The sequence below is a fragment of the Balaenoptera physalus genome (assembly GCF_965194825.1).
Source record: "Balaenoptera physalus genome assembly, chromosome: 1".
NCBI lineage: Eukaryota > Metazoa > Chordata > Mammalia > Artiodactyla > Balaenopteridae > Balaenoptera > Balaenoptera physalus.
In genome coordinates, this window is record NC_138882.1 from 87,398,565 (window position 1) to 87,414,024 (window position 15,460).

The 15,460-nt window shown below is 39.6% G+C and overlaps 1 protein-coding gene across 4 annotated transcripts in view; it reads right to left on the reverse strand.

Moving 5' to 3' along the window:
• GABPB2 (GA binding protein transcription factor subunit beta 2) overlaps positions 1–15,460 on the reverse strand; it is a 27,096-nt gene continuing 11,636 nt past the window's right edge. For 2 of the 4 annotated variants that reach the window (XM_082475064.1, XM_082475062.1), the window contains 4 exons: positions 12,247–12,363; positions 9,580–9,765; positions 5,591–5,721; positions 1–5,463 (listed from right to left, as the gene is read on the reverse strand). In XM_082475064.1, coding sequence (XP_082331190.1) covers positions 5,164–5,463; positions 5,591–5,721; positions 9,580–9,765; positions 12,247–12,363 — 734 coding nt within the window. In that variant the 3' untranslated portion in view covers positions 1–5,163. The remainder of the gene's footprint in view (positions 5,464–5,590; positions 5,722–9,579; positions 9,766–12,246; positions 12,364–15,460) is intronic. The other 2 variants (XM_082475065.1, XM_082475063.1) reach the window with 1 other exon arrangement.

A 15,460-nucleotide genomic window follows, 5' to 3' on the forward strand; every position in this document is an offset into this window, starting at 1 on the left:
TTTTAGTAAGAAACATTTTTTTATTTTAAATGATAGTACAAAAATTGTATATATAATATAGATCTGTATAGGTGTACATACACACAAATGCTCACACACACACACACACAAACTTGCTCAACAGAATCAAACCCTATTTAATTAAAATCCTAAATAAAAAAGAGAAGTATACTTAAGTTTTCTTAAAACATACTGTACATAAAGCTGTCAGACAACCTGAAAAACTGAAGATGTTTTGAGAAGAAGCTAGGCACCCCACCTACCCTTTCTCTGCTCCCCCCAACACAGATGGCCTTGGCAGAAGGACAGTACACAGGGCAAAGCCAGAGAAGGGAGCTGCTGCTATCATTACTGTTGATAGAGCAAGATGCCTGAAACCAACTAGGAAGCACAGGATATAGGGTATGACCTAGATTAATTCTCAGAAACAAACCACTTAAGAATAAACAGAAAATATGTGGTAGGGAAGAAGGGGAACAGAAAGAGGAAAGACAAGGCCCATAGATTAGAAATGACCTATTAATTAAATTCTAGTGCCTGGGAAAGACTCAATGAGATAAGAACAATGGGGTCACAGACGCAGAAGTAGTTAGAGGGGAAAGGGGAGGAGAGAGACAGGGAACCACAATTTCCTGCCATTAACAAGCCAAATTGCTATGTAGTAGTCTGGAGTCTAGGGATATCACCCCACCTCCTAATCTTAAGAGAGGCTTAAAAAAAAAAAAAGGCAGCACCAGAGGTTTAAAGCTACTTAATTCGAATTCACATCCTTCTTGCTCCTGGTCTCTTGTTAAATATATTGGCATAGGAAATAGAGTACTAACTCAGAAGGAGAAAAGATCACATAAAGTGGAAATAGATAAGAGCCTAGAGCAGCACATAGGCGGTCTTAATATGTATTCCATTCTAAAGCTCCTTTTCTGGCCATACAGAGATGTCTATATAACAAGTAGAGAACAGGAGGCCATTCTCCAACAAATCTGGACAAAAACCGATTCCCACTCAATATTAAACTTCTGGGAATAGTTCACTATATGCCTCATGTCTTCTAGCTCTGGGGGTGCATAATGTTGTTTGTTAGGAAAGAGCCACAGAAGCTTTCTCAAAGTGATCATTCCTTCAAAGGCTGAGATGTCTAAACTGGGAAGCAGATGTATAGAATGTCTGCTCCTTCTGCCATGGAACTTTATCTAGGGTTTCTTTCCTTTTCAGAGGTGTAAGAAATTATACAAATGCCAGTCAAAACAGCTACCATAGGAGCTGAAAGGAGGTTTGCTCTGTGGAAAGGCAGCTCCATCTCTACCCCTGACCCTGCTCTGAATCTTTCAGTTTACGCGATGTCATCACACTGTATGCTAAAGAAATCTCTGCAAAGCTAGGTACTAGCTCTCCCTAGGGCCTCACTCCCCAGGTTTCTCATTACTGCCTGTTGAGCATGCCTCTCAGAAAAAGGGCCAAAGTAATGCTTTTTCTTCCTCAGTGCTTTTACTCAATTGAAAGAAACCCTCTCTAATGTTTTTAATGAAATAAAAATATTTCCAGCTTTTACCAGGTAATTTAGAGTTGAACCTCAAATAAACAAAGAGAAAAGTGGGAAAATTCATATGTATTTATAAACATACACAATATATACATGCAGCAAAGGGGTGTTAAAAATGCCCTGGTCACAAAACACCTAACTTCAACGGGAGAGCCCTCTGTTAAATTCATTTCTTTTACAGCAATATAAAGAAAGAAAGTCATTTTGCATGCCACAGATTTCTAATATTACTAAGCAGACACAAACATTTTAATAATGCAGTGCTAAGGCTGAAAAAGGGGGAGAAGCAAAGGCAAAAATTACGAAACACAGATCTGACAGAGAAAAAGAACATCTTTTAAGGTGCTGAGTTCAATATACAGAAAACCTAAAGCCAAGTTCTCCCATATTTCAATTAAGAGACCTCAACTCTGGCATTACAATTAAGGGATCCCACAGAGGTAATGATAGGAAGGGAATGTACATTTATACATTTGTAAGTAATTTCCCTGAAGCCAGGAACAAGAACAGAAATATTAAAATTTATTTCTTTCTCCTTTTTAGGGGAAAGCTTAAAACTAAAATGTAAATGTAGGGTCTAATATTCCTATATTAATACTGATATTATTAAAGCAGCTTTATTTTAAAGTAGGCAATCATCCTAGGCTTCAGGTTTCTCCTGCTCAAGTACCATCTCTGAACCATTTGTCTGTTTGATTCTCTGTAATCCAACCTTACCAATAAGCCAGCTGGAATCCCCAAACCCAGAAGACATAGCAACATTTTTCCAACTTCCATGGCTGATCCAGAAAAATACGCAAAATCATACAACGGTACTGCCATTCATGTCTTTAATATTTAATCTAACTACTTCAAGGGATCCTGACCTACCATTCTCTCTATGGCAATACAATTAGAGATCAAGTCCTATTTCCCTTCTCTGGGATGCTAAAAGGTCTATTCCAAGTAAATAAAAACAAATGCCCTTTTGCTACCCACCCCTTTCTAGACATTTCCCTTCTCTCTCTCCCTATCCCAACCCCCCCTTTAACTCCCTATCTCAGAGACCCCATCATCAAAAATGACTTGGGCTGTATTAGATATTTTACTGGGTGGGAATGATAGGCTCTTACAAAAAAAGAATAATAAGAAACTCTAAACAGTTCCCCCAAACAGTAGGGACTCTGTATGCTCAGAAGGGAGTGTTGGATGGAAACTCCCTGCCCTCAATCAGAAGTTACCTCAGAGAGTGAGGTGGTTGGGCCTGCATATTTTCTACACAGTTAACCTCCACTCCCTTAACAGGAAAGAATAAAAGAAGGAATTAAAGTCAATGTATGCACCAAGAACACACACAAAACACATCTAAAATAACACTTGGTCCCTCTATAGTTAAGCTAAAGCTTTGAAATGGCACACAATAGCAGCTTATTGTTAGCACCTGATTCACAAAGGGACTCAGAAAAAGGAAAAATATTGCAAACAGAAATAGGACGATTTGACAGCAGATACCACAATTTTACCCTCTCCCTTACCTAGGCTGCTCCACTGCATTTCTCCATCATCCCCAACAGTGCACACTAATCTCTGATAATCTGGGAAGTGCTTAGTACTTGGTCCATGGAGAAAACCTAGCTATGGTGGCCCACAGACAAGATTAATTTCAAAACTGATATTTTTGGGCCTTCCTGGTGGCACAGTGGTTAAGAATCAGCCTGCCAACACAGGGGACATGGGTTCAAGCTCTGGTCCAGGAAGATCCCACATGCCACGGAGCAACTAAGCCCGTGTGCCACAACTACTGAACCTGCGCTCTAGAGCCCGCGAGCCACAACTGCTGAGCCCATGTGCTGCAACCACTGAAGCCTGCGCACCTAGAGCCCGTGCTCCACAACAAGGGAAGCCACCGCAATGAGAAGCCCGTGCGCCGCAACGAAGAGTAGCCTCCGCTCGCCTCAACTAGAGAAAGCCCGCGCACATCAACAAAGACCCAACGCAGCCAAAATAAATAAATAAATAAATTTAAAAAAACAAACAAAAAAAACTGATATTTTTGCCTATAAACCTCTAATAGCCAATTCTGTTTGTTAAATTTGGTTTGGGGAGTTATGTTTTCAGTCTATTTTGAGCCCCAAATGATTCTGCACCTCTGGAAAACTGCAGCAAATTACTTCACTAATCAAGGTAAACAGAACCATGTTAACTGTCACATTTTATTCCAAATTAAAAATGTATGTTTTCCCCATGATTGATAATTAAGAAAACCATATTCTAAACAGTCATTCAAATGTTTACTTGGCACAGCTCCCTCTGGTTGCTTCTAATTTACAACAAAGCAAGCAAGCAAGCAAGTCCAGGATGATGACCTCTCCATAACCCCTCTCTCTCCATCCGTATTCCCTTTTTTTTTAAAAAAACTCCAAGAAATCCCAGCAATGAAACACTTTCAAAAGTATATAGGCAAAGGGAGCAGGCATAGTGGGAGAGAAGACAGTAAGGTGACGAAGCATCTGGTCAGAATCTTTGGTTCCTTACATTACGGCACTGGTAGTTCTCACTCCCTCTGCCAGCACACACTGAGCACCTATAAGGCACAAAAGCTCTGCACAAGGCCCGACCTTAAGGAAATAGAGCGATTTACTCAATCCAAATAAGATGGAGAAAGCTATACAACGTCCTCAGCATTCATCTCTCCCCCGTCTTTTCTTGCATATGAGAGGATACCACGTAAGTTCCACAGAAAGGCACACTTAGAAAACTCAACAAAGTTTTATAAAATTAAAAAGTTGATATTAAAGCTTGACATTACATAAATAAATGGTTGGAAGCAAGTTGTTCTGACAACAGACTACCCTCCTGATTGCAATTTCATAAAATCCAGCCAGAGCAAAGTTGGTATCTCAGGATCAGATTGTTTCCTAACCCCACGAGCCTCTTTCTGGCCACTTTCCAGCATTGCAGAGGCACAGCCTGGAGGATTTTGGATTTATATACACTTCTCTCCTTTCCAGTTTTTAAAAATTCTATTTCAGTTTCTTAAACTGGCATCTGAGCTATGGACACACAATGGATGCAAATTTAGTCAGGCAATCACACATTTCTTTTCAGTGAAATTAACTCAGGATAGTGGGGAGTGCCTGCCCGCTCCTTCGGAAGTGGAATATATTTCTTTCTCTTCCCCAAAACTTGCGTCTAATCCCTCCTCCCAATTAGGTTTCTCCTCTAACAGGTACACATCATAAACCTAAGGCAAAGTTTCAGGTCACTTGATGGTACAACTATAATATTAAAGGCTCTGGGCGTGTCCATATTAGGGATATTATTTTAAAATCTTTTGATAGAAAGTCAGTTATTTAAAAAACAATCAATCTGCAACATCCAGCATTCTTTTACCTCTATGCTTCAAGCAATGATGTGAGCTGAGAAATCTGGTCCATATTCTTTTGGTCCCTCAGAAGACTTGTTCCCTAAATTTGGCTTTCAATTTTCCAGTTGCATAGAGAGCCTTCCTGAGCCCAAACTCTGTACCCTGCTATAGTTTTCTTCTTTAGGACATTCTTAATTTTTATACAATGTTTGTCCTTTGTATTTTCTTTTAAAAAGAGGAAAAAGATGGACACAGCACAAGCTGTGGCCCTTGCACATTAAGTTGAAACAGTTTCCATGGAAACTCCAGTATGAGGCTCTGTGGTCCCTACTGCTCCAGTCATTTCTGTCTCTCTCTCTTCCATCTCCCCCTCTGTAACTACTACAGCATCTACCTCAGCCACCTCTTCAACCATGGTGAAATCAACTCCATTGGGCTGTTGTCGGGCCATGGCCTCTAGCTTGAGGCGGTACTGTTCTGCCTCCTGCTCTTTCTTTAGGAGCTGGTGTCGGTATTCCTGGGCTCTTCGATTAGCCTCCTGGAGTTGCTGCTGAAGTAGCTCTCTTTCAGTGCCTTCCTGTGAAAGTAAACCACCACAGGTAAGAATTCCTGAGAGTAGACAAAAAAAGAAGGGTTTGGGCCTTGAAAGTTCTGGCTTTTGAATCTTTGCCTTCTCTTCTCTCCACCACTGCTAAAAACATTACCTTGCTTTCCTCCACACTGTTTGTCATCTCTTCTATCCTTGGTTTCTTAGTCAGTGGCAATTTCTCTGCTTCTTCTGCCTCTTCTTCAATGACAGTCTCCTCTGCAACCTGACCAGCAGGTACAGTTAGAACTATAAGCCAAAGGACACCAATTGGAGGTGATGAATACATAGTAAAACAAAGAGACTTTGCTTACTTTGAATCAGACAATAAACTAAAATATAGGGTTTCCCGGGTGGCGCAGTGGTTAAGAATCCACCTGCCGATGCAGGGGACACGGGCTCAAGCCCTGGTCTGGGAAGATCCCACATGCCGCGGAGCAACTAAGCCCGTGCTCCACAACTACTGAGCCTGCGCTCTAGAGCCTGTGAGTCACAACTACTGAAGCCCATCCACCTAGAGCCCGTGCTCTGCAACAAGAGAAGCTACCGCAATGAGAAACCCGTGCACTGCAATGAAGAGTAACCCCTGCTCACCGCAACTAGAGAAAGCCCGCACACAGCAACAAAGACCCAACGCAGCCAAAAAAAAAAAAAAAAAAAAATCATCTAAACTAAAATATATTCTCTGATATCTCACTGTTCATATCTCTTTGGATTTTAGAATCAACAGGCAAGGCATGGCTTTACAGAGAGAAACCAAAAAGATTAGAGGCACTAAGAAGACCTCAGAAAGGAAGGGTGAAGATTTGCAGGTTTGGAAGCCATGCAGTTAAGACCCAACTCTGAGGCTTTTATATAGAAATGTCTGACTGTAGATCAGAAGCGTGACCACTTAGCTTACAATTCTGCAGGAATAACTTATCTAAAATAGGTCTGATATCTTAAATAAGAATTTTGAGAAACCTTTCATGAAAGCAGTTTGCCATTAGCTGTGTCTAATTTAACGATTTCTCTTATAGATAAGTGAGAAAAGGGTCAACACACATATGCACACACCACACATGATGCACTACACACCTATCCGAATGGCTAAAAAAAAAAAAAAATAGTGATACCACCAAACGCTGGCAAGAATGTGGGAAACTGGATTATTAATAAATTGCTGGTGGAAATGTAAAATGGTACAGTCACTGTAGAAAATAGTTTGGCAGTGTTTTATAAAAGTAAACATGCATTTACCATATGACCCGGAAATTTTACTTTTGGAAATTTACCCCAAAATTGAAAACTTATGTTCCCATACAACCTGTACATGATTGATCATAACAGCTTTACTCAGATATAGCCAAAACCTGGAGACAGATTAAGTAGGTAAATGGTTAAACAAACTATGGTACATCCATACCATGGAATACTACTCAGCAATAAAAAGAAATGAACTATTGATACAAACATCAACTTGGATAGACCTTAAGGGAATTATGCTGAGAGAAAAAAGCCAATCTCAAAAGGCTATATACTGTATGATTCCATTTATATAACATTCTTGAAATGACAAAAGTATAAAGATAGAGAACAGATGAGTTAGATAGTGGTTGCCAGTGGTTAGGAATGAGGTGGGAAGGGAAGTGGCTATAACACAAGGGAGACAGAGTAGCACAAGGAATCTCGGTGATGGAACTGTTTTGTATCTCAGCTTTGGTGGTGCTCATGCATTAAATTGCATAGAACACAAACTCACAAATGAATGCATATAAAACTGGAAAAAATCTCAATAAGGTTGGTGGATTGTACCAATGTCAATTTCCTGTCTGTAATATTGTACTAGAGTTATACAAAATGTTACCATTGGGAGAAACTGGGTGATAGGTATACGGGATCTTTCTGTATTACTTCTTACAAATATACATGAATGAGTATATGATTATCTCAAAATAAAAAGTTAAAATTATACTTAGGTTTTAGGATGCATTACAATTTTTGTTTAAAGCAGATTTACCTAGTTATTTGGTTTGGTTGATTTTAAGATTAGCTTGTATTCCTTGAACACTCATCAACTGATAGCAGTAGAAAGCAGCTTGGATATCTGCTAAGTGGAAATGGAAATTCTGTCTGGGATTAAAAATTTCTTACAATTAATTCACAAAATTTCAGCTCTCCTTCTTTGGGCCTGGTTAAATGCATCTGTAAAAAGTAGTGTAGTGGACTTCCCTGGTGGCACAGTGGTTAAGAATCCGCCTGTCAAGGCAGGGGACATGGGTCTGAGCCCTGGTCAGGGACGATCCCACATGCTGCGGAGCAACTAAGCCCGTGCACCACAACTACTGAGCCTGCACTCTAGAGCCCGTGAGCCACAACTACTGAGCCCGTGTGCCACAACTACTGAAGCCCATGCGCCTAGAGCCCGTGCTCTGGGCTCAATGAGAAACCCTGCACACTGCAACGAAAAGTAGCCCCCGCTCGCCGCAACTAGAGAAAGCCCGCATGCAGCAACAAAGACCCAACACAGCCAAAAATAAATAAATAAGTAATTTTTAAAAAAAAAATTTAAAAAAAGTAGTGTAGTTTATCTAGGCAAAACCTCAAATTTTATTTTTTCCTTAAAACAACTTCGTTCTCATTTATTTAACTCCATTACAAGCAGAGTCTCTCACTTACTCAATGAGCCCCCCAAAACTTTAAATGATAATCATGTCCACAAAAATATCAGTGGTATATTTCCAAATAAAGCTCCAAGAACTTACGATACCAAAGCCTGAATTATAAAGGTTTAATTTCTACTCTTTCTTCCCATACTGCAAAGATCCATCAATTCAAATATTTTGAAAATTATAAAATCCCCATAATTATTTAGGCCAAGTCAAAATTTTGATGACACAAAAGGTAATTATACCAACCCTCCTTCTCCAGCATTTCTGAGGAATGAAGTTGTAATGATTAGTTTCTTTCTTTTTTCAAAAAAAATTTACTTATGTATTTTTTGAATAGGTAATACATTCACATGGTTCAAAGATTAAAAGCGATAAAAGCATATACATTGAAAAGCTTCCTATCCATCCCTAGCTACCCAGGTGCCCTGCCACAAGGGAACCAATGTTATCAATGTTGTTTCTGAATGTTCTTCCAGAGATAGTCTAAGTCTATGAACATATTAGCAAATATACATATATTTCCCTTTTTAAAAAATACAAATGTAGCATACTCTACACACCCCTGCATCTTGCTCTTGTCACTTAATATATTTTGGAGATCAGACCATACTTGTATACAAGAATCTTCCTCATTGTTTTTTATAGCTGCATAGTATTCCATTGCCTGGGTGGGGTGTATCATAATTTATTTATCCAGTTCCTTAATGACTTCTACTTAGGTTCTTTTTAATCTCTGATGATTACAAATAATGCTGTAATGAATAATTTAGTATATATGTCATTTCTGTGTGTGTGAATATAAATTCATAGAAAAATAACTTTTTAGCCAAAAGGTATATGCATCTTCAATACTGATATATATTGACAGTTTGCTCTTCAGAGGATGCAGTAATTTACACCCTCACCAGTGGTTTATAAGACTGCCTGTTTCCCCATACCCTTGACAATATAGTGTTTTAATGGTATCTTGCTGCAGTATTTATTTATATTTCTCTTTCATGAAAGAAGTAGGTTGAATGTATTTTCCTATTTTTAAGAACCATCAGTATTTTCTTTTCTGTGAACTACTAGTTGACATTATTTGCTCTTTTTTCCACCAGATTATTGGTTTTACTCACAGATTTTATATATATTAGGAGAGTTAGCCTTTGCCAGCCTGGCTTCTGTTTCTTTTCCTTTTTCAGAGCTTCTTTGTCCCATCTGGCATCTGGCTTTCTCCCATTCCCACTACTTGCCTTAATGTCTCTTTTTTTTTTTTTTTTTTTTTTGGCCATACCACGTGGCATGTGGGATCTTAGTTCCCCAACCAGGGATTGAACCCGCGCCCCCTGCACTGGAAGTGCGGAGTCTTAACCACTGGACCGCCAGGGAAGTCCCCCTAATGCCTCATTTTTAGAGGTGTGTTGAGTGTCTAAAGTATCTTTTAATAAACAATTGTCTAAATGGTATAACTCACCTTGCTGTCCATCTTGCATAGTTACAATAAATGGCTGGCCAATGCCTCCAGTAGGGATTGCAGTTTGGATATTACCCAGAGGGACTCCATCGGTCACTATGGTGATGACCCTCTGGCCTCCACTCCCCACCACTTGCTGGACTGATGAGTCAACAGAATTTCCTTCTATGATTTCCTCTGAATTAGCTACAGATGACAAAAGGAAACATAACATTTCAGCTTTAAAAAAAATAGGAGTATAGTAATTTCAGCCCCCTTAAAACTGATAATATCAGGGATAGAAAAACTTGAAAAAAAAAGTTAGATTCAACAGTTCACAAAAGCAAGCTCCTGTAAACAATGCTAAGTCAGAGGCGAAAAGAAAACAGGGAGGGCTTCCCTGGTGGCGCAGTGGTTAAGAATCCGCCTGCTAATGCAGGGGAGATGGGTTCAAGCCCGGGAAGATCCCACATGCTGCGGAGCAACTAAGCCTGTGCACCACAACTACTGAGCCTGCGTGCCACAACTACTGAAGCCTGCGAGCCTAGAGCCCGTACTCTGCAACGAGAAGCCACCGCGATGAGAAGCCCGTGCACCGCAATGAAAAGTAGCCCCCGCTCGCCACAACTAGAGAAAGCCCGCACACAGCAATGATAGACCCAACACAGCCAAAAATAAAATAAATAAAAATAAATTAAAAATTTTTTTTAAAAAAGAAAGAAAACAGGGAATGCATTAGAACAGTATTTTCTGAAATGTCTTCAGGGACTTCCCTGGTGGTGCAGTGGTTAAGAATCCGCCTGCCAATGCAGGGAACACGGGTTTGAGCCCTGGTCCAGGAGGATCCCACATGCCGCGGAGCAACTAAACCCATGTGTCACAACTACTGAAGCCCGCACGCCTAGAGCCCGTGCTCCGCAGCAAGAGAGGCCACCGCAGTGAGAAGCCCGTGCACCCCAACGAAGAGCAGCCCCCGCTCGCCGCAACTAGAGAAAGCCCAGGCACAGCAACGAAGACCCAATGAAGCCAAAAATAAAAATAAATAAATAAATAAAATGTCTTCATTGACATGTTAGCTTTCACTAAAGATAGGTTCTACGTACAAATACATTTTCAAAATGCTCGTTTAAATATGCTTACATTTTTGTGTTTGTTTATTTTGTAGGAAGTATCAGAGATCCTAATAGACTAATGAGCATTGTGACTCTCTAATATAAAATAAGATATGCTGAATTTCCCAAACATATTTTATCTCGGAACTCCTTTTTCAGAAAGCATCTTGAAAGTCTAAATAACTTTAGAGAGCTTAGAAAAGTAACTATAAATTAGAGTAGATCTATTTCTATAAGAAATAAAGGCATTTAATAGTGAATTAACAAAATAATATGTCAAGAAGTCAAAACATTGAAGAAGTCTGACAGACAAAAATAGTAGATGGCTTCTCTCATCTGACACATCAACAATAACATTAACAGCAATGACACTATGTGCCAGGTACCTTTCTAAGAGCTTTACACGTATCATGTTGAATAAAGAATTCCAGTTTGGTTAGTCAGTATCCCCAATAACTATTAGGGGAAACAGCTCCTACCACTATGAAATTTCTATATCTAAAGAGTCACAAGTAGAACTTTGCAATAAGTGGGGTAGGGACTATCCACATGAGACACATTCAGGCAGTTCAGTGGAAATAGAGCATTCACACCTCTTAGAAAAAAAGAACAGTTAAATGTTATAGCTGAAAGGACGCTGACAGGTAATCTAATCCAACCATCATGTCAGAGATGAGGAGACTGAGACCTGGAGAACTTAAATGATTTAACCAACATCAAAGAACAAATCAAAAGAATAACAAGCACAAGTTTAATACATTGCTTTTTCCTCTGCCATGCTGTTCACTCATACATATCTGAGTAGAGATCTTTATGATTGTTGCCAGTTGGAAAAATAGGATTGGAGGAATGTTCTCAGCATCCGAATGTCAACAGCAGAAAGAAATCAACAATCTGCTTTCATTTATGATGGAGCAGACTGTCAGAGGTTTCCAGAAAGATTCCTAAATGACTACTTAGCCTTCCCTATGACTATTTGTCCCCTACCTATATGAAGCCTTAAGCCTTTTCCCTGTGGGTCACTAGCTCTGGCTAAGTGACCTGAAACCTTTCTGTTTTAAAATAAGAAGGGCACTATACAGAATGTATCTTCACAAGTCCACTGGAAATGCCAAAATAACATCTCCAGTGAAAATAAAAGCAAGCCAACCTGAGGTACAAAGAATATAAAAATGAGCGAGGTAGCAGTCCCATGTATTTTGATGCTTTAATAAAAGATATTTAGGCTGCTATTTTGAATCATTCTATGATAGCATCAGACAAAACATAACATAGAGTATTTCCAAAACTCTGCTAATATAAGACTAAACATTTCAATCTGATGCAACTGGAGTCAGGGTAAACAAACTTGAAGCTGCAAAACTACAAAGGAATAACTTAGTCATTCTCTGATATTATTCAGCTGACTGATTGTATCACTTAGCGATTTTTCTTTCTGATGCTCAATGACTCTACATCCCTTTATCCTAGCTGTCTCTAACCATAATTCTTTAACATTTCATGCAAATTAAATCTGCTGGAGATTCAAAAGCAAAAGAAGAAATGGTGATTCACCCAGCAGATATCCCTTACCTACCTGTGGCTCTGTGTGAGTTGCAGAGGGGGGCTGATGCCTCAGCAAGAGCTGCAAGGGTGGCCAGCACTGAGGTGGTAGAATTTGAGAAGTGTACTGTTGAGGAGGCATGGGGGTCACCTATTTCGGTAAAAAAGGCAAATGAGGTCCAGCGGAGAGAATAAATGGAGATGAACTAAAAATGGCTTATTAAATCAAAACCTCAGCTTTTCACTCTAATGTGCTTAATCTTGCTCTCTAATACAAACTTACAAAAACCAATTATCATGGTGTTAAAACTCTTTTAAGGTTTAAAGTCTTCCCTTTAAAGTGGATTAAGGTAATATGCTTGGTATAGGGCCACACTACATTCCCTTCATTTGATCATTCTCTTGGCATTGCCAATGCTGAGCATCAGTAGCTAACAGACCAGGAGTGCCACCCACTCCCTGGGCTGGCTATGCAGAGCTCTCCTTGGCAGCAGGCAGTAAGCGTACAAAGCATGCCTCACCCCAAACTAAGCACTGGTGAGGGAATAGGCCCCTCCTGGGCTTTACTCAACCATGCTACTTCTATTCATCAGCTAGAGAGGTGAGAAGACTAGGACTGACCTCAAGTGCAAAAACATTAAAAACCTGAAGTTTCACATTTTGAATGTCAAAGGCTAAACAATTACCTACTTTACTTACTTTAGTTATGTCATGATGTGCTTTTAAAAAACAATTTGTTCATAACCTTTTTCTCTTGTATCTGTGTGATATCCTTACAGCTAAGTTCCAAGAGGGAAGTGTATTAGGTCTGGCAATAGGCACTCCTAACTTTATGAACTGAAAAGTATTACTCAACAGTTTTGCATAAATCAAACTTTTATAACATGAATTTCATTTCCCTAAGTCTTTCACTATAATTTCAGAGATACTTATTGTACCAGTTGTGAATTAATTACTTCTTGGCTGCAAATCCACTCTTCTTTGCCATATCTTGTGATACTGAAGCTGGACCCCCATAAATATTTCTTGTCATCTGGCATGAGATTAAGTTTTGTCATACAGAAGTAGCGGCTGCTCCCTATACTGGCTATTCCTGTTTGCTTTAGAGTTCTCCTCCGCTCGTGGTAGTTACTCCACTGTTACTAACAAGTGTTTATAAATTAAGTTTATAAGCTTATAAATTATATACTTATATATATATATATTTTTTATTATATATGTATAATAAAATTACGTATAATAAAACTACACCATACGTAGCTTTGTCTCCTGACTGAAATGTGACTGATACACTTATTTTCTTCTTAAATGTGCTCTTTTTTTTTTTTTTCTTAATTTCATTTATTTTATTTTTGGCTGCATTGGGTCTTCACTGCTGCACGCAGGCTTTCTCTAGTTGTGGCAAGTGGGGGTTACGCTTTGTTGCGGTGCGCAGGCTTCTCAATGTGGTGGCTTCTCTTGATGCGGAGCGTGGGCTCTAGGTGTGCAGGCTCAGTAGTTGTGGCTCATGGGCTTAGGTGCTCGGCGGCATGTGGGATCTTCCTGGCTCAGGGCTTGAACCCGTGTCCCCTGCATTGGCAGGCGGATACCTAACCACTGCGCCACCAGGGAAGCCCTAAGTGTACTCTTAAGTTCTCCTACTACTATGCTTAAAAAAAGTCAATTATCTGTAAAATACTTAAAAAAAACTTAAAGTCCTTTTCTGATATGATTAATCTAGTTAGTTTAACTGGTTTATAAATTTAAATTTCAGAAGATTTTTCCATAAAAAGGTGGATTACTTGTATAATACACATAGCTGCAAACTATCTTAATCAAAGCTTTTGGATGATGACTGTGGGAGTGAAGATAAGGGTAGAGATAGTAATGATATCCTTATTTTAATTTCTCATAAAATACTCAGGGAACCAAATGGTCTGAGTAGAACACAGTGCTTGACCTCTAGAAAGGAGCCTGTGTCTATCTAATGACTTCAGTAAGAGCAAGATTCAGCTATAGCCTATACTCTAATTTTCCTGCTTAGTTCATGTTTTTCTTATCACTCAGACTATCGTACCAAGTGCTGACATAAAACTCAGAGATGAAACAAACAAGGAACAAGCAATTTTCAGATATATGCCTCATGGAGGCTGGAATATATGTGACAATAAGTCACTAACAATAAAAAAAAAAAGGCTGTTATTATTTTACCACAGTTAAAACACACACATACACACACAGACACACACACAAGCAAGGCTGTTATAATTAAAGTTCTAGGACAGGGCTTCTTTGGTGGCACAATGGTTAAGAATCCACCTGCCAATGCAGGGGACACGGGTTCAAGCCGTAGTCTGGGAAGATCCCACATGCCACGGAGCAACTGAGCCCGTGCGCCACAGCTACTGAGCCCGCGCTCTAGAGGCCTCGAGCCACAACTACTGAGCCCGCGAGCCACAACTACTGAAGCCCGCGCGCCTAGAGCCCGTGCTCCGCAACAAGAGAAGCCACTGCAATGAGAAGCCCACGCACCGCAACCAAGAGTAGCCCCCGCTCGCCACAACTAGAGAAAGCCTGCGCACAGCAACAAAGACACAATGCAGCCAAAAATAAAAATAAATAAATTTATTAAAAAAAAAAAAAAAGCTCTAGGACAAACATCAGGTAGGCCACCAAGCTAAAGGAGAAAAGCGGGGTAGAACTGCCTCATGAGAAAGGCATTATATACTTCTTAGCATATAATGGTTCCAACCTAAGGGTGCTGCTCTCCCTTTGATTCAAACATAATGACTCACCCAACTTCCCCTCAATAGCAAAATGAAGAACTTATGTGAAAAATTACGTTTAGTGTTCTGACATATACAGTTGAAACTGAAGAGATGATGCAAATTACCTCTTTAGACTTACCCCAGGGAGTTCTAGGAAAATAAAGTACTTTATTGTCAAGTAATGTTAATTCCTTCATTCTCTTTCATGTAAGACCCCCACATCAAATAAAGTGAAATGTGCACGGTTGCTCTTGTTTTTGGAAGGGAAATGGCATTGTTAGTGACAACTTTTTACCTATTCAGAATGAGGCTTATATAAATAAATAAGCTCTTCAGACCAGGATTTAGGGTAGTGTGCTATGGTTGGCTAGGCAACCTCAGCAAACTAGATCCAGAAAAATTAAGTAACTTGCCCAGGGTCATGCAGCTAGTAAATGTCAGAGCCCAGATTAGAACCTAATTATTAGATTCCAAAGCCTGTACTCTTTATGAACCAACATA